The 23,908-nt window shown below is 44.4% G+C and overlaps 2 protein-coding genes across 2 annotated transcripts in view; one reads left to right on the forward strand and one right to left on the reverse strand.

Annotated features, from left to right (window-relative positions):
* Positions 1-18,076, reverse strand: part of EFS (embryonal Fyn-associated substrate) — a 104,823-nt gene extending 86,747 nt beyond the window's left edge. Inside the window, exon 1 of the mRNA XM_073575396.1 lies at positions 17,991-18,076. The gene's annotated coding sequence lies outside the window, so the exon portion shown is untranslated. The remainder of the gene's footprint in view (positions 1-17,990) is intronic.
* Positions 3,093-22,907, forward strand: CMTM5 (CKLF like MARVEL transmembrane domain containing 5). The gene is made up of 5 exons (XM_073575397.1): positions 3,093-3,832; positions 14,278-14,430; positions 14,844-14,942; positions 20,387-20,480; positions 22,666-22,907. The coding sequence occupies exons 1-5, from the start codon at positions 3,737-3,739 to the stop codon at positions 22,680-22,682; spliced, it is 459 nt and encodes a 152-aa protein (XP_073431498.1). The 5' UTR covers positions 3,093-3,736; the 3' UTR covers positions 22,683-22,907.
* The last annotated feature ends 1,001 nt before the right edge of the window (positions 22,908-23,908 follow it).

Below are 23,908 nucleotides of genomic sequence, written 5' to 3' on the forward strand. Positions count from 1 at the left end.
CATTGGACGCCTCCCCCTGTTTAGTGCGGGCTCCGGCGATGAACCCGCACCTTTTCCGGGCCATGACAGCTGATCTGATCAGCTGACATGTGACCGGAACAGCCGTGGGTGAAATCGCGATTCACCCGCGGCTGTTAACATGTTAAATGCCACTGTCAAACTCTGACAGCGGCATTTAACATGCACCCGCAGGAAGCCGTCCTTTCTTCCTCCCATCGGCGCCCGTGTCACATGACAGCGTGTCACCGATGGGTTGGCATGACAACCCGGGGTCAGGAGAAGACCCCTGTGGTTGTCATTGCTGGATAGATATGAGCACCGCCTGGTGGTCGGCGGTCATAACAAGTGAGCATTTCTGATACATAGAGCAGGGCTGCAGCCCTGCTGTATGTACCAGAGGTCATCGGACAAGTGCAGCTTATAGTTTCCCATGAAGACTGTTGAAGTATGCAAAAAGTAAAATAAAATGTTTTTAAAAATATAAAAAAATTAAAAAAAAATAAAAGTTGAAATCACCCCCCTTTCGCCCCATTCAAAATAATACCATTAAAAAAAAACAAATTTACACATATTTGGTATTACCGCCTTTAAAATCGCCCTATCTATATAAAAAAAAAGAATTAATCAAATCGGTAAACGGCGTAGCGATAAAAAATGTAAACCCCAGAATTACGTTTTTTTGGTCGCTGCAACACTGAAATAAAACGCAATAACGGGTGATCAAAAGATCATATCTGCACCAAAATGGTATCAATAAAAATGTCAGCTTGGCATGCAAAAAATAAGCCCCCACCTAGCACCAGATCTTAAAAAATAGACAGGTCATGGGTCTCGGAAAATGGCAACTTTTTTTTTTTTTTCTTTAGCAAAGTTTGGAAATGTTTTTTCACCACTGAGATAAAAAAGAACCTAGACATGTTCGGTGTCTATGAACTCGTAATGACCTGGAGAATCATAATGGCTGGTCATTTTTAGCATTTATTGAACCTTGCAAAAAAGCCAATCAAAAAACAAGTGTGGGATTGCACTTTTTTTTGCAATTTCACCGCACTTGGAATTTTTTTCCCATTTTCTGTTATGCAACATGGTAAAACCATTGGTGTCGTTCAAAAGCACAACTCGTCCTGCAAAAAGCAAGTTCTCACATGACCATTTTGACCAAAAATTTAAAAAAGTTATGGCTCTGGGAAGAAGGGGAGCAAATAATAAAAATGCAAAACCAAAAATACCCCTGGTCGGTAAGGGGTTAACATTACACAACACAGTTGGATCCTATGGCAGAGCAGGGAGTCTCTGCATTATTAGGCCTCATGCTGCTGTATGCCTGTGGACTACAAGACATGCTGGTCAATAATGTCTCTTGTCTAGTACCACCTATGCCAACCTGCTCCGTGTGCAGGGAGAAGAGGACTTGGTCAATACAATAAAGTATAAACTTTACCTTTTTGTACAGAGTGGCAGAAAGGTGGACTTATTACTTTTGGAGTGGGAACTCAGTTTCATAATTTCTTTTTAAGGGGGCACTAGGGGAATCTTTGTTTTAAGGGGGCACTTAGGGGACATTATTTCTGGGGCATGGGGTGCAATACTTGTATTTTCCAAGGGCACTGGCAACTCAAGTCATGCCACGGTGTGAGAGTCCATAGGTCTGTATCCACGAGATGATCATTAATTAACAATAGATATTTAGCCTATCATTTTGTATGTTAGGAAAGTTGTAGCAGAATTATACATTTCCAACATTCGTGGCATATCATTCATCTGGTCATGTATGAAAGTTCAATTCTATGAATTATACACAATTATTAATTTCTTTATCACCCGGTCATTCACTGAAAGATTCTGAGAATGCAGATTGCGAGCCTTTCTGGGGACAGGGTTACTTAATACATTCTATGCATACAATGATGTAAAATTATATAGGTACTGTAGTAATAACAGGAAATCAGTATAAAGAAAAGTAAAAACCGATAGTAGTGTAATAACAATTTATTCTTATAGTCAGGGACGGGGATGGCACATCCACACCATGGACACTACGATTATAACTGGCACAGGGAGGTGGACACTGGAATTATGCCTCTGCTTATAGCAATAATAAATCAAATATGATCTAATAGTAGTGAAAGCAGAAGTAATATCTTCTTAACATTATATAAATGTTTGCTTTCTCCTTGTAACCCCTTCTTGACTTTGGGATTTTCAGTATTTGCGTTTTCATTGCATAAAAGGTCCAATTTCACAATTGTTTTTGTTTTTTTATTATGTTCACTAAATGCTAAAACTGACCTGCCATTATGATTCTCCGGGTCATTTATAAAAAAAACAAAACAAAAAGGCACCATTTTCTGAGAGCAGTAGCATCTCTCTTTTTTCATATCTGCATCTAGATCTGAGGCTGGGTGAGGACTTATTTTTTGTGCACCGATCTGACGTCATTGCAATGTTGCGGGAACAAAAAAAACGTTATTCTGGTAGTTTGATTTTTTTCTTATTAGGCCGTTTACCAATAGGATTAATTGTTTTTTGTATTTTGATAGATCACAGCGATACCAAATATGTATATTTTTAGGTTTTTTTATAGTTTTATATTGAATGGGGAAAAAAGGGGGGTGATTTTATTTTTTTTACTTTTTTAATATTTAAATATATCTATATTTTTTCTTTTACTTGCCTCAATAGTCTGATTGCTTGTTCTTCAGCCCTGCTATGTGTAGCAAAAATCATAGCAGATCTGAAATGACAAGCACGTGGATTTCCTTCAGACCCCCGGTTGTCATGCCATCCCATTGGTGCCCTGTGATCATGTGACAGAGGAGCAGTTGGGCATGATTTGTGACGCACTTCCAGTGCGCTCATGTCAAATATCACTGTCAGAGATTGACAGCGCCATTTATCATGTTAACAGCCGCAGGTTTTTCGCGATTCTACCGGCCGCTGTTAGGGGCACATGACAGCTGATAAGATCAGCTGTCATGTGCCTGAAAAGATGCGGGCTCAGTGCCGAGCCTGCATCAAAGGGTGATACACGTCTTCTGAAGTATCTATACATCATAGGTCGTGAAAGGGCTGAATCAAATATTATCTAACGTTAGTGAAAGCAGAAGTAATATATTCTTAAACATTATATAAATGTTTGGTTTCTACTTGTAGTAATTTTTTTTCATACCCTCATGGACACCAAAAGTTACTATTGCTACAAATTTTTAACAGGATTTACAGAAATTGCAACGTTCCACTCCATAAAAAACCTTTGGGTGTTTGTGTCAGTCTCTTTCCTTCTTTTTCCTCAGTCTCTTTCCCTCCCCCTCTTCCTGTAACACAAATCTGGATCATTTGCAACTCCACTTCAGACACAGTTTTTCCTCCTTGTCCAAGCACACATCAGGAGGACATACTCGGGAAGAAGCTTCCCTCTCTCCAACCTTTCTCCTTCAGTTTATAGATTTTACTACATCACCTAACACATCATTCTTACATTTACTTACTCCTTTGGTCTCAGTATCACATACTACAGCTTAATAATACTGTTCGCATCTCCCAAACAACACATGTAATGTAACTTGCTCTTTGTTTCCACTTTTGTCCATTCTGTCTCACACCCTCTGGTAACTAAACCCTAAAGCTTCATCTTTATTGGAAATAAAAACTAAAACTCCCACAGTAACTTCTCTATATTTTCTTATCTCCATCCCCCTCACCTCTCTCTCATTTTGTTGTGGCCCCTGCCTTGGGGATGAGTGGACAGGAAGGTCCCGACAGCACTGGTGGCTTTTCTCTGGATAAAGAATTTCTAAACTCACCAAAAGGACGGATTTTACTTGCAGAGCTGGTAACGTAATGGTACCTGAATATTGTGTTATAGTGGCTGTCTGTCTATCTATAGAATACAATCAATTGACTGGTTTATGGATTTTTATATTATATTGCACCATAGGCACTTTTGTATTTCACTTTATAGTGTTGCAAATAAAATCGTTCTGCACTTTATATATAAATATGGAAGAACAGATATGAAATTGTACTGTTTGGACACTAATTGATGTAAATTGTATTCACTACTTGAAAAAGGCTCACACACAGAGCCAAAATGTTGCGCACAAATGGACTATTAAACTAGCTTTTTATGCACTAAAATGAGGGTGTGCTGCTTCTTTGATTTTTCTAATATAAGGACTGGTATGTACCTGTGAAGCCTTGCACCCAACTATTGCCATTGTTCAGGTGCCGCTCTCTGCTTAATTTTTTCTATCTATCTATTTGTATCTATCTATCCATCATTATCTATCTATTATCTATCTATATAGCCTATCTATCTATCTATCCAGGGTCGGACTCGGGTGCCTATGGCCCGCCAGGGGAATTAACTCTAGGGGCCCACTCTGCAGCTTCCGTAAACTTTTTCTTTGTATATAATGTAAGGACAGGATGTTAAACATACTGTATTTGTAATATACCTCATTAGGAAAATTAGTTTCTGGCAGCAGCAAATGATGAGTCCTGATGTTCCTGAGCTTCCATCTTTCTCTACACCTGGACCCTGATGTGCAGGTTTATGGTTTTTTTTTTTAAAACTGAATTAGCAGCGGGGGCGGAGAAAGTCAGGAACTCATGAATATTTAGGACTCATCATTATGTGCTGGAAATTCCAATACAAGACTTTGGTACAACTGCTATGGGGATCTGTCACAAGTTTGTAACCCTTAGTTAGGATACCATAAAATCAGTGGCAAATTCCCTGTAAGAGAATCCCTGGATAACACCTTTATGCAGGGCCGGCCCGAACGTATAGGCGAACTAGGCGGCCGCCTAGGGCGCCAACCCAAAGGGGGCACCAGAGAAAAAATAGAAAAAATTATAAAAAATCTTTTCAAAAGGCAAAAAGTTTTAGGGATGGAAAGAAAAGTGTACATATTTAAGGGCAAATATGACGCAAGAGAGGTTGATTGGGTTGGCAACAATTTCGATAGAATCTGAAGTTGCTAAACAAATTAATCTGGTGACTTAGTGTCATCCTTTTAAAAAAAAAAAAAGGCAAGGAAAGAAAAATTTTAATTACCTATAGTCGTTTTTGTTTTGTGTTATTGATTACTTTGTATACATTTGTCCTATACAACTTCTCAGAAGATTAAAGAGTTAGGAAAGAGTTAATTAATCATTGTTGTTGTGGTTTATTTTGCTCCTAAATTTATATCCCAAGTTTTCATCTACTGCCAAGAATAGTAGGGGCGCAACAAAATAGTTTCGCCTAGGGTGCCGTAATCTCTCGGGCCGGCCCTGCCTTTATGGGTAGTTTCACACTACTGCCCAAATGCACTCTCAAAAGATATAAAGCGCAAAAGACACATAGCAATATATGTGAGGTATTAGTTAATATTCTGGCCAAAATACATAAGCTTCAACCCATGTCAATGGTCCCCATTTTTTGTTGTAAGCCAGATGCTCTACATCCTTTGTGTGTGAACACTGTCACATACAGATTGTATTTATTTGCACTGGTGTACCAAACGGCCAATCCCTGATTGTAGGCTGGCTGTCTCATCGGTATTACTGCACCTGTGTAGTCACCATCTTTATTTGGGTCCGCTGCACCTTGATAGTGTATTTGTCTTGAGGTCTAGAGAGGTAAGCATCTTTGCCTGTTTTTTGGTGTGTTTTTTTTCTAGATTATTGGAGGATTTTCAAGTCCTCTTTTTGTGGATATATTGTTAGAGTAGGACTTGCAAAAGTGGGGACCCTTGATGTGGGTTGCAAGCTTACATACTTTGGACAGAATATTAACTAATACCTCTCATATATTGCTATGTGTTTTTTTTCACTTTATATCTTTTCAGGGTGCATTTGGGCCTGGATGGCTCTGTAAACTGTGGTCTCTGTTCACACAGGATGCATTTTAGTTAGCACTGGGCAGCCCGCCATAGGGTGTTATTAATAGGCTGTAAGCCAGATGCTCTGCATCCTTTGTGTGTGAACAGTGCCGCATACAGATTGTATTTGTTTGCACTGGTGTACCAAATGGCCGATCCCTGATTGTAGGCTGGCTGTCTCATTGGTATTACTGCACCTGTGCAGTAGCCATCTTTATTTGGGTCCGCTGCACCTTGATAGTGCATTTGTCTTGAGGCCTAGACAGGTAAGCATCTTTGTCTGTTTTTTGGTGTGTTTTTTTTCTAGATTATTGGAGGATTTTCAAGTCCTTTTTTGTGGTTTTGTTCCCTGCCTCTAGAAGCCTTTTACGAACTGTTCTTACCGTACACTTCACCCCAGCTGCCATTTGCCATTCCTTTTGTTAGGTCACTTGGTGTCACCTGTGGTTGCTGAGTGACATTTGAATAAGATGATGGTCATCCTGGTCAGTGGAGAGTCGTTTTCACCCTCTGCCGGTCTGTAGCTTTGTTGTTCCAAATGTCTGCTGCTTGACCTTGTTGTAATGGATGGCCATGTTAGAAATTTTAAGGATGGAGGCAACATGACGCTCACTGTATCCCTCTGCTAGAATTGAGCCCTTCTTTTCCTTACTCAAGAATTTTCTTTTCAACTCCTTTGGCATGGTTAAAAGTTATGTTTTCATTCCTATTACTTTTGAGATATTACTAGCACTTGTTTTGCCATCCAGCTTGTCCTATTGCAAGAGGATTGTGAACACCACAGCAAGGTTTTTTATACTTTCCTTCGTTAAATAAGATTTCGTTCAGGTGATCACCTAATCAGAAGCACGCTAAGTAGAATGAGGTGTACTCTGGTTGGAATTCAACTGACGCTGGAATGGGATGCCTGTCAGACATGTAGAGAAGCTGATTTTTATAAAACGTTGCAGTGGTCTCTTAATTTTTGCCAGAGCTGAATATATATATATATATATATATATATATATAAACATACACCTAGCATACATACAGGCATATATATATACAATTTATATATTATGTAAGATAGTGCTTACTGTTTGTGTTGGGGGACACTCACTTGGCTGCAATATTGACATGGTCAGACATGGGTTTTTCTCATAAAACAGTCCATTCGGTTTATTTTATACAGCATAAACCTCACCGTAGGTCATGTTGCACATCACATACCAAACTCATAATCCATAACTTATCACATAAGGCTTTATCAGGCGTTTACTAGTCACGCCTGACTTTCTCCAGTCACCAGGTGACTGTACAGTTCAGTAACGGACCATTGCCAGCGCACACAGTTATTTCCCCATGTCCGAGGTTACCTCTCAGGAGCTCCTGCTCCACAGACTGACCTCCTGTCAGTCCTGGTTCCTGGGGAAGCTGCCGAACTGGGATCACCATCCTTGTGTCCAGTGCACTACCGACAGTCCAGATCCTCAGACGGAGGGTAGCTCCCCCAAACGCAATGCCTTCAGACTCCTCAAAGACACGTGGCCTGACCGGGTGCTATTCAGGACACATTTGTCCAACACCCAGGCCACCAGGTCCGGTGCTATTCAGGACGTCCGTCCCCTCCTGGGATAATCCAACACACAGGCCTCACTGTGTGCTATTCAGGGATCTAATCCTACTCCCAGGATCTCCCAACACACCAGCCTCACCAGGTCCAGGGCCTCAACATGTGCTCTTCAGGGATCCGATCCTACTCCCAGGATCTCCCAACACAGACCTTACAGGACCTTGCACCCTGAACCATTCAGGTACACATACTCTCCCCCATGTGACCCACCCTGGCCACATTATATAGCTGTAACCACCCCCATATGTGGGCGGTGTATGTGTGGCTAGCCAGTCCCACCCAGCTCTTTGACTAGCCCTGTAAGCCTCCCTAGTAAACTAAACAAATCTCTTGTGGAACTACAAGACCCAGCATACCAACATTACTGGCTTACAGCGCAGAGGACTTCTGTGACACATACTGACCATTTACAATAATGCCTCTTACTGTTTCCCCATCACTATAAAAGAAATGCCTGCATGCATGTCCTGGGGAGCCCATACAGCGCCCCCTAGCTGTAACAGGGGTCACTGCATCACATACCCCCCACCCTGTTCAAGCTTGTGGGGTTGAACACTTGCCATAAACCAGGGACCTTGAGACCGGGCACCCATGTCACCTTGCCCTACCAGTCGAGAGGGCCCTCTCAGTCGTCTTTGAGCGTCAGCTCCCGAGACGTAGTCCATCACTGTCACTGTATCCCTCTCTGTGATCAATGCATTTTTGGACTTTGCCCTTTCATGTTTCAAAGCCAAACTGTCAGGCCTCCCCCACCCCCAGCAGTCCTTATGTCGGCCTTGAGCTTTGGCCCTTAAGTCACAGTCCAACTGTGACACCAGACCCTTTTTAGTCTCCACATTTCTGCAGTATGCCCTGTCACCCGACTTTTCTCTCAGTGGCCGGCTCTCCCGGTTAGTATGGTCAGAAGTCCCACTTCCAGTCGAGTCAGCTGTCTGGCCTGAGTCTGACCCATTTAGTACATCACAGGAGCTACTGTCCAGGTCTCTCCATTTCATACTGAAAGTAGAACTGCCACTTGCAGATTCTCAACATTCTTGTGTTGCTGAAAGTCTTCGTCTACCTGCCATTTCATTATTTGAAGGATCCCTTCGGGTCCTTGTGCCTTGGGTTGGAGCCTGCCGCCGCCTGATGTTCTGCATCTGTTTATTAATGTCTGTGTCACATCCCACAGTACGGTAAACCCTCAAGGTGCTCTCTGTTCGGGTGTCAGCCACTCTTTTTAATTACCACATGACTATCAGTCACCCTGTGGTACCCGTCAGGTAACATCATGTCCGTAAGTCGGGCAGACGCATCCTTCCTTTGGTCACCCTGACGTCTGACCCATCAGTGTTGGGATGTGTTACTGCCTTCATGTACGCAGCTCCATCAGGAGTGAGTCCTCCATCCTCCTGCTGTAGAGGAATTCCCTTCTCCCACATGTCTGAGAACAGCTTAGAGTCCTGGCCTATGATTACCGGACAAGATAAATTTGGGACTATACCGACATCCTGACCTGTACTGTCCCAGGTCGTCTCAAGGATAACCCTGGCCACTGGATTGTCCTTAGTGCTCCCATTAATGCACGTGACCCCGACCTTCCTATTGGGTATTACAAATCCCTGGGGCGCCACCCTCACTAGTCACTGAGCTCCCAGAATCGACCAGTCCGCACATTTCCTTCTCAATCATCTGCAGGGCACACCCACGTAGCCTCTTGCAGGGTGGGTAGATTATATAGCAGACTGGGCACACATAGTACACTTGCCCCTGGCAATCGTCTGTCTGCGTCACCCCTTTAACTTCAGGATGCTCCGCCCCAATTCCCCGGGACTTCACCCCTTTTTGGGCAACTACTCCCTTTTGGGATACTGCCCTCTTTTGGGACTCCACCCTTTTTGGACAACTACTCCCTTTTGGGATACCGCCCCTTTTGGGACTCCACCCTTTTTAGGGCACCCATCGCTGTTTTGGGTTACCGCCCCCTTTTTGGGACACCACCCCATTTAGGGACACCACCCTGCTATGGGGTACACTCTGTGGACTCCCCCACGGCACGCTCAGGTCCGAGTTCACACAATCCCTTATGTCTTTCTGGGGCTGGTACTGGCCCTTTAAGAGGTTGCACACTCTGAACCTCTGATGTCCTTAGGGCACCTCACCAGCTCCTACTGGCACTGCCACAGCTCCTGCTGTAGCCACAAACCACTGGCACCTCCTGCTGCCGCTCACAAGCAGCTGCTGTTGTCACTGCAGCTCTTGCTCCTGCAGAACTTCTTGCTGCAACTTGCAACTGCAGCTCCCACTGCCACAAGTCCATGTACACTTCCCCTGCACCGTCTTCGTGGACCCGCCGATCCACCGCAACCTTCGTAACCCCGCCGAGTTACAGCCAGATGCTTGTCACCTTGGTGACCCCACTGAGCCACCGCAAGCCGACTTGAGAAAAAAAAAAACTTTGTGACCCCGCTGAGCCACAGCAAACACCTCACATGTGCTTTCTGGACCATTGCCCACATTCTCCACCATATGTAAGATAGTGCTTACTGTTTATGTTGGGGGACACTCACTTGGCTGCTATATTGACATGGTCAGCCCCGGTTTTTACTCATAAAACAGTCCACATGGTTTATTTTATACAGCATAAACCGCACCGTAGGTCATGTTGCACATCACAGACCTAACTCATAGTCCATAACTTATCACATAAGGCTTTATCAGGTGTTTACTAGTCACGCCTAACTTTCTCTAGTCACCGGGTGACCGCACAGTTCAGTAACGGACCATTGCCAGCGCACACAGTTATTTCCCCCATGTCCGGGGTTACCTCTCAGGAGCTCCTGCTCCACAGACTGACCTCCTGTCAGTCCTGGTTCCTGAGGAAGCTGCCGAACTGGGATCACCATCCTTGTGTCCAGTGCATTACAGACAGTCCAGATCCTCAGACGGAGGGTAGCTCCCCCAAACACAATGCCTTCAGACTCCGCAAAGACACGTGGCCTGTCCCGGTGCTATTCAGGACACATTCATCCAACACCCAGGCCACCAGATCCGGGGCCTCACCGGGTGCTATTCAGGACATCTGTCCCCTCCTGGGACCGTCCAACACACAGGCCTCACCAGGTCCAGGGCCTCAGCATGTGCTCTTCAGGGATCCGATTCTACTCCCAGGATCTCCCAACACAGACCTTACAGGACCTTGCACCCTGAATCATTCAGGTACACACATGTGGTGCCTCGGAGGCTCAGTCGCCACAGAGGTACTGCACCTTCTCCTAAGGTGTAGTGCCCCACCATCCAGGTAAGGTGGGAACTCCTTTCCACGCTCCAACACTCGCACCCCACACAACAGGGTAGTTCTGCACAACCACATTGCGGCTCAGTGCTTAGAGAGTAGCAGAGCACCTTTGGTGGTTCCCTGCTTGGAACACTGGATGTGCTGGGAGGTGGGTGGAGTTGAAATATATAAAAGAGTGGGAAGGTGTAGTCTGACAGGAGGTCAGTGAGGGGAAGGAAGCCACTCGGGAGGAGTTGGGATCCCTGGAAGAAGGGATGGAGGAAGGAGTGCTGCAGCTGCCTCAGTGATCTGAGCCAGCTGGCACGGGAAAGGAAAAGAAGGAGGAAGACGTAGAACTGCAACCTAAGCTTCCATAAGAGAGAGAAAGACAAGTACGGAACGAAGGAGTAGGAGAACAGAGAGGACGTGGGTTGGAAGAGGAACGCTGCCTATAGGTTCTCAGCGCAAGGCCGGGGCCCGGTCCCGAGGTTGTATGGACACTTATGGTTCTGCAGCAGACATCGGTGGAGTAGTAGGCTGTAAATGCACTACTCCCATCTAAGACTTGGGGCACAACAGCAACCGATTTAGAGAGCCGGGACTCAGAAGGGAGTCCCCGAAGTAGGCTACAGCTGTCATACGAGTAGAGTTCTTGGGAACATCTGACAGGAGGAACTCCAGGGTACCATGGTACTGGAGCTCTTCACACTTTAAGGTGCAATAGAGGACATGTTGGCGGAGTGTTGGAGAGGAGCTTTCCATCTGGCCTGGAGGTTGGCTGAGTCTCTGACCCGGAGGACACGGCCCGGAGGCAGGCACCCTTGTGTACCGCAGACTGTGAGTAAAGCTTTGGAACTGCAAGCCTCGGTGTCCTCCATTCAATCTTGCGCCAACCCGCTCAGCACCGCTACATCTGGGTACCATTTTTTACACTGCCTGCGCCTTTCCACAACCATCACCACTTCACTGCCCTGGGACATCAGCCCTACCTGTGGAGGGCTATACCATCACTGCTGCATCATACCATCTGTCCCAGAGGATCTGTCTGCAGCGTCGGCTTAACACCTCCCTTGCCGAGCACCACAGGTGGCGTCACGAACTATTCCATTCCATTAACTACATTCCCCGATTATTTGGGCGCCCAGGGCCACGGACCGGGTCACCGCCGCTGTGACACTTTCCCCTGACACCGGCCCGGTGCCGAGTACCCCATGGCCCTGGGAGGGTGACCCACACACTCTCCCCCATGTGACCCACCCTGGTCACATTATATAGCTGTAACCACCCCCATATGTGGGCGGTGTATGTATGGCTACCCAGTCCTGCTCAGCTCTTTGACTAGCCCTGTAAGCCTCCCTAGTAAACTAAACAAATCTCTTGTGGAACTACAAGTCCCAGCACACCAACATTACTGGCTTACAGCGCAGAGGACTTCTGCGACACATACCGGCCATACTGGCTATCAAAAGACAGTGTGAGCGCTCTGCTGTGATCAGAGGTATAAAGTTTACCTCCAGTCACTGGTGTCAGCCATTGGGACTACTGATCCCATCATCCGATACCTGCTACCACTAATTACAGTAAAAGCAGGAGCGACGGATGGGAATATTTATCAAACGCACTGTAAATAAATAATTAAAAAAATAAAAAAGGCGTGGGTTCCCCTGTATTTTGGCTAACCAGCCAGACAAAACTTAAAGCTGGGGGCTGCAACCATCAGCTGTCATCTTAAGCAAGGCTAGTTATCAAAATAGAGGGGTCCACACGCTGATTTTTTAATTATTTAAATAATTTAATAAAAAGGCGTGGGATCCCCCATTTTTGACAACCAGCCTTGCTAAAGCAGACAGCTGGGGACTGGTATTCTCAGTAAGTAAGAGGCCATGGATATTGCCCCCTCCAGCCTAAAAATAGCAGCCCACAGCTGCCCAGAAAAGGCACATCTGTAAGATGCGCCAATTATTGCTCTTTGTCTAGGTCTTCCCACTTGCTCTGTAGCTGTGGTAAGTGGGGTGATAGTTGGGGGGGTTGATGTCATCTTTGAATTGCCAGGTGACATCAATCCCACAGCTAAATAATGGAGAGGCGTCTATCTTTTTGTTTCCTGGTTTTGCGCCATGTTTATTTTGTTTAACCCTGCACTGGTTTATACCATGACTTCAATAAACCAGCGGAACAAATGTTCCTGTGTCTACCTCTGTAAGCAGCTGAGTGAGTTAACCTACCACAATAGCCACAGTCTCTGTCCCTATCTTTTGTATTGAAGCATCTAATAAGCACAAACAAAAGTCTTTGTAAAGGGATGGGGGGCAGGGCCAGCTGTAACATCACCGATTGTGATTGGTGGATCCTGTGTTATCAGCTGTGTATAGAGGCATTGTAATCATGCCTCTGATGACAAGCAGCCTGCTAAAAACTGTTCCTGAAAGGACAGTAAGTATTGTATGAGTATAAAACCTTCAGTGGCCAGCATCACAATTTAAAGATCACTCATTTTGATTTTTTAGTTTGTTTTTTGTAAAGTAAATATCGTATTATGAAAAAAAGCATTGCCAATTTTTATGTTTTTTTTTACATACATGTAACACAAAAATCTGATTTAAACAATAGATAATTTTCTGATGACATATTCCCTTTAAGTTCTTCAAAATCCCTTATTTCATGGTATATAGCGACAGACCTATAATTATGCCACATGTAACATTTTGCAATTTGGGTTAATAACATAATAAAGTTTGCCTTTAAAGGTATCCTGTTATCAACTCATATATTTACAAGGTAATGTTGGGTGGGAAATCAAATGGGACCCTATGTAGTAAAGGAAATTGTTCTCACTTTTCTTTGTCTATAGTGTTTGGGTCTCAGAGGTTTGTGTTAATATGGAATAGGAATCTGTCAGTAAGATCAACACCCCAAAGTGCATATATGGATATACAGGTCTTTGAAATGTTAATTCATTGACTCCTTTATATTTCCTATCTGTTGCTGCATTCCAAAGAAATTTGTGTTTTGATGTCTATGCAAATGATGGATTAAGTGCTCTGAGCATGACAGAGAACTTAACTTGACTTTGCCTCCAGAGTTTGTTTCCCTGTTCAATGCCAGCCTCTATGCCTGTGTGACATCAGGTGCCAGGCAAGGAAATCAAATAGTGGCCATCAATCAAGGTAAAGAAGCTAGTGCTGGGTGGGGAAAGAGCATGGGGAGGCAGTGACTTATTAAATGCACTGTAATACCCAGAGCACTTATTACCTCATTTGCATATGAATTAAAACACTGATTCCTTTGGAATGCAGCAACATATAGAAGAGATAAAGGTGTTGATAGATTTCAAAGACCTGCATGCCCATATTTGTGGTTTGGGGATTGTTCTTACTGATAAATTCCCTTTAAGTTATAGTGATAACTACCAAAGAACAATCTTCTACTCAATAATCAGGCAAGGAAAATAAGTGTACAGGAGACCCATTGTTTATCAGTCTACCTACTGCTAATATCATATGGAACATGATCCTAGTTTCCTTCCATGTTTCTCTCCACAGGTCCTCTGCTTTGTGATATTTATATGTTTTGCGGCCTCCATATCTTCCTATTCGGCAGCCCCTCTGATTGAGCTTATTATCACTCTCATGTTCCTCATCCTCTTCTCAAGTCACTACCATCTGCGTCTTGCTGCTCTCAACTGGCCCTGCATGGTGTGTAAAACATTAGAAAAAGCATTTGGTTTGGATTTACTGTACCACACCCCAGAGTGAGAATGTAATGACATCATTTAGCAGCAATTGCAAAGTTTGTTCTATTTATTCTGCTTAATTTGCTGTAGCATTTACGGAGCCGGACAGATAAAGTTACAGTGATTTGAAAGTGCGAGCAGTCATTTGGATTTCATTAGCAAACTCAGCGGTTAATTATTAAGTTGTTCCCTCTGTGTGTGATAAATACTATGGGAACCAGACCTGATATCCTTCCAACCAGTTACTTTTGTCCCATTAGATACTGAAATAATGCACCCTGTAAACTAGATACTAATTATCATTGTTGGTGCTGCCTGCACAGAAATCAAGCAAATGTCTTAATTACTACCAATACTGCATTCTGTTGCATTTAGGATTTCCTGCGCTGTGTCTCTGCTGCAGTCATTTTTGTGGTAGTGTCAATTGTGGCTGCCGCCCGGAGTTCGGGAGATGCAGGAGCAGTTACGGGAGCTGTAAGTATTTTGGCACACCTCAGTTACTTTACTTGTGACACGACCCTTATTAGGGTAGACACCGGCTTTATAGACACACTATGCTGACACTGTGATCAAACTCTGATGAGAGTTTGATCAGTGTCGTTTATATAATTGATTCCATTTTCTCGGATGACAATAAATACACTCATGTGCACCTAGCCTAAGTTTTATTCAATGAAATCCCTGGTGTTTGTATGGATATAGTCAGGGCCGGTTTTAGACAAAGTGGGGCCCTAGGCAAAAGTTTAAAGTGGGGCCCCAAATGGTAACATTGTAAAAACACACATTTAGGTTACAATACATGAGCAGGATGCGGATACAGGTGGCAGAGGGGCCTGGAGCCAGTGCTGGCACTGTGGTCCCCATATTCAGGGGCTTTATATCAGCCAATGGGTCTTCCACTAATAGCATTACACAGGAGCATTGCTAGGGTCAGAAAAGATTGGGGGCCCAACCCCAAGACAAAGCGTTGTCCCCCAACCCCCTCTTAAAGGGAATCTGCCACCTACTTTTGGCGGGCTATTTAAATGAGGTCGGTCCGGTCCAATGGTCGGTCCGGTCCAATGGGCGGTGTTTCCGATCTTTGCTGCCTCCCCATCCTTTGCCGCCGGCCGCAGTTTTTTCATGAATAGGATTAGGTGTCCGCCATATTTCGCGTGTGCGCTAAGCATTCTTGGCTCGTGCACGCGCAGTAAACTTTGTCCAACTGCGGGCAAAAATGAAAAGCCTGACTGCGCATGTGCCAGTTAACTAAGCCCCAGAAGTATTTTGCTGTGTTCCTGGGCCCAATTAAGCGGCACATGCGCAGTCAGGCTTTTCGGCTTTGCCCGCAGTTGGGCAAAGCATACTGCGCATGCGCGAGCCAAGAATGCTTAGCACATGCACGAAAAATGGTGGACACCTACTCCTATTCATGAAAAAACTGCGGACGGCTGCCAAGGATGGGGAGGCGGCAAGATCGGAAACACCACCCATCGGACCGGACCGACCTCATTTAAATAGCCCTCCAAAAGTAGGTGACAGATTCCCTTTAATTTGTTTTTTTAACACTGCAGATAACACAGCAGGGCTCCCAACTGTCCTGGATCCAGCGGGACAGTCCAATTTTGACACTCCCACCCGCTATCCCGGCCGGGATTGCAGTTTTCCCGCGCTGCGAATCAGCCACCATGCCCACCTGTCGTTTCAGAAGGGGCTGTGTACCGATCGCCATATAATTCCCTCTATGCACAACACACTCCAGAACAGAAGCCCTCCCTGGCTCACGTGACCAGTCATATGACTGTGACCTCATCCTATGTAACACCAGAGATAGCAGAGATAACTCTCGGAGAACAGATAATATAGTAGATGTCACCTGTAGTCCTATGTAACACCACAGATAATCTTACTCTGAAACGCTATGGCTATGTTCACATGCATTTTTTTCAGTAGCCAAAACATGTTCTATTGGCAGTAAAAATGTTGCATTCAAAACACCTGTTTTTCAGCTTGTTTCTGGTGTTCTTTACACTTATTTCAGCTTTTTTTAAAGTGTGAATGTTTGCTTTGTCTACAGTATGTTAATGGCCACGTTCACACGTTCAGTATATGCAAGTCAAAACCAGGCGGGTGAGAAATCCAGAAGTGGTGACATGTTTCTACTATACTTTTCCTCTGATTGCTCCACTGCTGTTTCTGCATTACAAATCCTGATGTGAAATCCTGACCAAATACTGAACGTGTAAATGAGACTTAATAGTTTAATTCACCAAAAACACTTAAAAAATTGCAGCGAAAAATGCCGTTGAAATATCTGCAGTTTTTTTTTTTATTCTTTCATTGCTTTCTACGGGTGAAAACACACTGAATGAAGTGACAAGCTGCAGATTTAAGCGCATGCAGGAGAATTCGGAAATCTCATATGTTTCGCTGGCACTTTATAAAGCAGCTTTTGACCGTGTTCATATGCAGAATTTCTGCAGCTTTTTCTTCTGCAAATAAGAAGTTTACGGCATTTTATAGCACAAGCAAAGACTGAGATTTTCCGAGATCTCCTCACACCCTTTTATTTTCTCCTGACTGAATTTCACAACTGCAGTGTTTTTAAATCCGCAGCTTGTCACTTCTTTCAGCAATTTTTTTCACCCGTAGAAAGCAATGAAAAAATTTAAGAAAAGCTGCAAATGTCGCAACGTTGTTTTCGCTGCGTTTTTGATGAATAAAACGAACTTTATTAAACATGTACTGTAGACAAAATGAACATTGTAAAATAAAAAACAGCAAAGCTCTTAGGGTCTGTGTCCACAATCAGTAAACTCTGGATGCTGCGTACATCTGCAGCATCCAACGCGCAGCATCCAGATGTTACAGCATAGTGGGGGGGATTTCTAGAAATTCCATGTCCACTATGCGTGCACATACTCCCGCACCTCACCAGCGGAGACGGACATGCAGCACGACTCTCCAGACCGCAGCATGTCAATTTATCTAACATAGATGCGAGTCTCTGCAATAGAAATCTCACCCCTACGATGTATTGGGTGCAGTGATTCTGCACGGTTCAGTGACCACTCGTGGAATCACCTGCGTTCAACAGATGGAGCACATGTCCGCTGCGTCCAAAGTGCTGTCATTTCCGGATCGTCTGCACATACCCTAAAAAATGGGCATTTTGAAAGCAGTGTTTTTACTGCCAAGAGAGCCGGCTTTGGCTGCAAAAAAAATGCACCAAAAACGCTGATTCCTATGCACACCTGTACTATATATACGTATGGTTTACCCTTATTTCACATGGGAATTCATTTATTTCTATATTATAAATCCCCGGATTCAGCAGACAATATCCCTGTCTTGTGTCATTCGGACAGCAGTGACAGGAGGAAGCCCTGTCACATTACAAGCAGTGATTAGTGACTGTGGTCAGAGCTGATGCTGATCGCTGTTGTATGTGGCTGTGAATCCTGATCCTACAGCGATCAGCACAGAGCTCTGGGACCACAGTGAGAAAATCCTTGCACTCTAATGTGTTATTGCTGCTCTTACCAGGTTCTGCGGCTTCACTTTGGCATATCCATTCTCAGGACAGTGCTAGGAGCAGCCATGATCAGGACTATGGAGGAGACATACAGAGCTGCAGGCATCTCCTGGCTGTCATTGTGCTGTAATCGACCCCTCCCCCTCACTCTCAACTTTTAACCTGACTGCAGGGAGAAAGAGACAGGGGGGGCTCAAGGGGATTTGCGAGAGACGCTCCAAGACTTCAGAGCAATGCACAACATTATTCACTGTTGTACATCCTCTGGGCACTTCATAAATGGGCAGCAGATGCAGGGGGCCCCCTTTGTAGGTGGGGGCCCCAGGCATCTGCCTGGTCTGCCTGGTGGAAACGCCGGCCCTGGATATAGTGTGTGGTTCTACTCAATTATTGACAGCTAAGGCCTGTTTCACACTACCGTTTTCTGGCGTCAGTCTAAATCCGCCAAAGTGTTGAAAAACGGATCCGTTACATATTTGGAAAAAACTGATGCACTGGATCTGTTTTTTTGATGGCTCTGTCACAGCAGTTAGTGTAGGAAATTTAAAGCTACAGAATTCTGGAGAAAGAGAGAGACTTTTCTGTGCCAGAATGGATTTTGGGGTTAAATTTATGGAAGGGAAATTCTTCTGGGCATGCTCAGTTTGGAAAAACGGAATCCGTCAACGGATTCCATGCTGCGATGGATCTGCCACCCACAGGCGTCCATTATACCAGGCGACGGATCCGTCACCAGCCGTCTTTTCGACGCAGACAAAAAATGTTCCTAGGGATGTTTTTTCTGGCTGACAGACCCAATTTTATGACGTATCCGTCGCACAACAGACCCAACGGAAGGCCATCCGTCACAATCTGCCACCAATACAAGTCTATGGGGAAAAAGATGGATCCTCCAGGCAAATCCGTCAGATCCATTTTTTTTCGCCAAACGGCAGATTTTGACTGATGCCAAAAAATGGAAGTGTGAAACAGCCCTTACTCTGCATGCACTGTCATATAGGGACCCGCCACTAGAGTCTTGCATACAAACAACAGGGCTATCAATGAATAAAATGTATTTCAATGAATACAAATGTTACTGAAACTTTTCACAAAAAGATGTAAATCAACGTGCTCAGCTCCTCCTCCTGCTCTTTAACATCCTAACTACAGATCAGACTGTTTTCAACATGATGGGTTCTCTTAAAGACCCCATTCACATGTTTATGTTTCACAAATGTGTTCTATCACGAATATTTAACATGCTCACGTGTCACTGATTGCCTGTAAAAACAAAAATGGAGACCTGTTTGATTTTGATCTGATTTGAAGATTAAAGAGACCCGTTCAAGCAATGTGTCCTAGCACTGTCTAGTTGAGAGTAGACACATCGCCAAACCAATCCTAAGTAAATGCTCCGCTGGACTGGTCCTGGTCACTTTGCTTATGACAAGTTGCACTATATAACTTGTTTGTGTACACATGTGTGATATTTGTATGGGACATCAAGAAAAGTATCGCAGAAATTGGTATAATTGCAGTGTGAAAACCATGAGGGTACTGACAGCTTACCTGTAAGAACATTAGAATGAGCATAACTTTTCCTAAAGTTCCCCCTTATTGATCTAAATATACTATATAATTTAGCAATATTCATTCTTGAGGAGGGCTTGGTAAAATGCTTTTTACTGCTTATGGTGGAGGTGGAGCCGCCGAGTCACACCTGTTGGGTGGCCATGACGTAAAAAACAAAACCAGTAGCAACCAGTAGCCACTGTGATTAAAGATCTTTAAAGAATTACTTGATTTGACAGGGAACAGATGTTTCATTCTTGAAAACAAATGGCCAATTGTAATGGTCATGACTTGGCCATTAGTCTGACCTTACTCTTACCTCGTGGCCATAAACGATGCAACTGCTTTTAGCCCCACCGATCATCACGTTTGTGTGATTTTCACCGGTATTGCAAAATCTGATAATTGTGTAGCTAATAATTGCCTTGAAATACTGTGTTTGCTTTAAACCACGTCTGGTTCTGCCACCTAGTGCCATGCGTTGGATGCAGGGCATACAACCTCTATGTGTGAGCTGAGCTTGCATGCCAGATCATTTTCACTTACAATGAAAATAATTGTCATCAGTTGGAAATAAATTCTGCTCGATATAGTCACAATTATTCAGGCTGCGTGCAAATTCTAGTACATAAATTAATTTACTCTAGAATATGAGTCTATCACACAGCCATTCACACTGGTTCTACACTAGTTAGCTGTAGGTGCCTAATGTGATTATTATGCAATACGCAGATGTGATACATCATACACACCTGAATTCAGTCATAGATGAAAAATGATTAAAAGTCGCTTGACCAAGACAGTCTCCAATGACATATGTAACACTAAGATCATGGTTTGTTTTTTCCAGCTCTTTGGATTCCTACTGGTTGGAGTGTTCTCTTATGATGCTTATAACATTTACAAGACAGAGATCACAGACCGGGCAGCTGAGACAGGAGATGGTGAGCGCACAGAAGTGTGTTGACCCCCTATATACATGTCGTTTTCCTTCTGCAAATACATCGTAAAATGCTGACATTAAAAACTATAGGTTAGCAGTAACACTAGAATTATTTTTTTTGGTTGAACCTTTGCAGTATGCATCTTGTTAAAGGGAGTTCCCATCACTTTATTATCGGTAGGGGTCTGAACTATGGACTCCTTGAGAATGAAGAGTCCGTAGCGTAGGTGTCGTGCTATGCCCCCTTCTAAGTAGTGGCCTGTGTAGCAACCTGCAGCATAGCTGTATAAAAGAGGGCTGTGCTGTAGATATAGTGAAGCATGTGAAAACATGTAAATGGGTTAAAGAATTAAACCAATATTGCTTTTCCTTTATTTTCAAAATCAATGGCGATCCCAGAGTCCAGACCCCACATACTATAAGGTCACATCATATGTGAGGATAGCTCAAGTCATGTGTGATGGGAATAAACATTTTATTGGCTAAATAGTACTAAATGTGCCGGTGCAGAACTAACAACCATTTCATTACAATGTTAAAATTATGTCATTTATGTAATCAGAAATGTCAATATTGGCACCCCAGATCAGTAGTGAGCATTGTATCCACTGCCTATGCTAACCCCTTGTCCACTGCAGATGATATGTATCCTCCATGTGCACACATTTGTGGAGCTATGAATGAAGCAATTGATTTCTAGCTTGTTGTCATCAACTGAACAGTTGAAAAACAAAGATCCAATATTCAGTGTTTGCACAGGAGCCTTCTATTGTCGTTGCCACCATAGATGCCATAAGAGCAGAGAATAGTCGTATAAAGGATCATATAGCTTAAACTGTTTTGTGACATTTCCTAGTATAATTCTGACTTAGGCCTCGCTCACACAGCGTATAACACGGCCATTGTTTTATCCGATGGCATTAAGACCAAATGTATACTGTGAGCAGTGCTGATCTGCGTATTTATTCAGCATGGGAGACAAATCACAGCATGGTGCAAGTGGCTCTGTAAATTGGATCACATGCACCTATACAAGTCTATGGGTGCGTGTAAAACATTGGACTGCACTCGGATGTCATCTAGTGCAGTCCAATTTACGCGGTCACAGACCATGGTGAAGATGGGGAAATTAAGGTCTCTTAAGGTACTGTCACACTTAGCGATGCACCAGCGATCCCGACAACGATATGGATCGCTGGTGCATCGCTAAGTGATCGCTAGTGAGGTGCCACACAGGCAGATCTCACCAGCGACATAGCAGCGGTCGGGGGTCGCTACTTACCTGTCAGACGAGGCAATCCTGACGTCCTCCCGCCCGCGTCCACGCGTTACTCGTCGGCGCCACAGGAAGCCCAGCAGGAAGCTGACGACGAGAAATGGACCAGGCCGATCTCGCGCGATCAGCAATAGCCAGCAGGGGAGCCGGTTGGAGGTAAGTATCAGACATAGCGATATCGCTAGCAATATCGCTGCTACGTCACAAAACCAGTGACGTTACGGCGATATTGCTAGCGATATCGCTTACTGTGACGGGGCCTTTAGGCTAGGTTCACATTGCGTTAGGGCATCCATTTAACGTATCCGTTAAACAGATGCGCTAACGCTTATGTCATTTTTGTGACCTAGCGCTAACGGTATGCATTAACGCTAGGTAGTGCTAAGGTACCATGCGCTACCTACCATTAGCCCATACAGTTCTATGCACAGCGAACGGTTACTGGCAACGCACCCAAAAACGCTGCAAGCAGCATTCGAGGGTGCGTCATGAATTAACGCATACTTTCTAACTCATGCCAATTTTGGCATGCGTTAGTACGCATATCATGGCGGCCAATGGGTGCGTTAACGGAGCCGTTACATAGCGTTAGTGCCGCTATGTAACGGATCCGTCAGCGCATTGCCCCGTAACGCAGTGTGAACCCAACCTAAGCCGTGAGAATCGGATCACAGTAAACTGACTCTCGGCTCAAACCCTGATCAGAGTGTCATTATCATAATCGAGACGATTCTCTGGCATGACAGAATCAACGCTTGTGTGAGCGAGCCCTTAAGATTATTTCCCAGTGGGTGCATGAATTAAATAAATTGAATAGGTAATTTAGTTTCTAAAATATTTTCTGGAATTTGAAATAGCAGTCTTAAATTGCCTCTCAGGTCCTTATATCATTGACTTGCTTATTTCGTAGGTGCTGCTGATCAATAATGACTTATCAAGGTTTGGAAATTGATATAAAGGAATAAAACAGATATTCGGACATCATCAGGATTTATTTCCTCATTATAATCTGTCCAAAACTAATTTCACCAACAACTTCTGGATTCTCAGTATTTATCAACAAACCTGTCCTGAGCCAACATATCGAAGTCCATGTGAGACATGCAATGTGAAGATCTGTGCCTTATTAAATGTGTGCTTGTCTACCAAGAAGACTTGTGTTTTACTATATAAGTAAATGTATCTCATTGTCCTGCCAACAGTATATTCAGAGGGTGGGCTACATGACCAAATTGACTCACAAAACTGAGAAATATGCCTAAAATTGCATATAGTACAAAGTGTTATGAGCTACAGCTAACCCAAGTAGCGCTTTTAAAGTAAATGTAAAATTGGTATTAATATGCTTTTTTGAATAGAGTATGTGGGATATTTTACTACTGTCATGTGCCCCGTCCTGTGTGACACGGCCAGCAGGCCGGTAACTAATACAACAGGACACAGCACGTGTAATTGTCCTGTGTGACGCGGCCCGCATGCCGGTAACTAATACAACCAGACACAGGGGATAGGGAAACATTTACAACGGTGGGCCCTGCGATAGGAAACGAGGGACCTGGTGACCTCCTGCACTCCCCTGAGTCAGTGTCCCTAACGCTCCTAACGTTCCCTATGCCGGTTCCGCACCGGGCGCCGATCACGAACCTGACGCCCTAGCACACCCTACACCTATCCCTTGCTAGGGAGCTGGGTGGCGCAGGCACTGGCCGCACCGCTGCTCTAACACCAACATGAGGAAAAGTGACAAACAGGGAAACACTTAGCTTTGCTCTGATGCACTTGCTCCAGGCAACAGAGTCCAACACTTGAGTGCATCTTCCTCCCACCGTGTCCAACACCTGGCTGCAGCTGTCCAGCAATGGCATCCAGCACCTGAGTGCAGCTGTCCAGCAACAGAGTCCAGCACCTGAGTGCAGCTTCCAGCAAAAGAGTCCAGCAACTGAGTGCAGCTCTACACCATAGCTGCCACTCCACCAAGCTTTGCAAGAATTCATCACTGACACCATAGCTGCCACTCCACCATGCTATAGGCGAACTCCTCGCTGACACCATAGCTGCCACTCCTGTACTCTGACTGAACTGTCCTGGAATCTCCTCAGCTCCTTCCCTCACCCAGCATGGTTGGAAAAGCCCTAACAATATCACCAATGCTG

The sequence above is a fragment of the Dendrobates tinctorius genome, unplaced genomic scaffold (assembly GCF_039654945.1).
Source record: "Dendrobates tinctorius isolate UK_male_01 unplaced genomic scaffold, ASM3965494v1 ptg000044l, whole genome shotgun sequence".
Classification (NCBI taxonomy): Eukaryota; Metazoa; Chordata; class Amphibia; order Anura; family Dendrobatidae; genus Dendrobates; species Dendrobates tinctorius.

Bases quoted from the DNA above. Each gene is read 5' to 3' on its own strand.
- CMTM5 (XM_073575397.1), top strand. From the start codon at position 3,737: ATGAGTGGACAGGAAGGTCCCGACAGCACTGGTGGCTTTTCTCTGGAT. The intron at 14,431-14,843 runs GTGTGTAAAACA...TGTTGCATTTAG, and splicing joins CTCTCAACTGGCCCTGCATG to GATTTCCTGCGCTGTGTCTC. The intron at 14,943-20,386 runs GTAAGTATTTTG...TGTTTTTTCCAG, and splicing joins CAGGAGCAGTTACGGGAGCT to CTCTTTGGATTCCTACTGGT.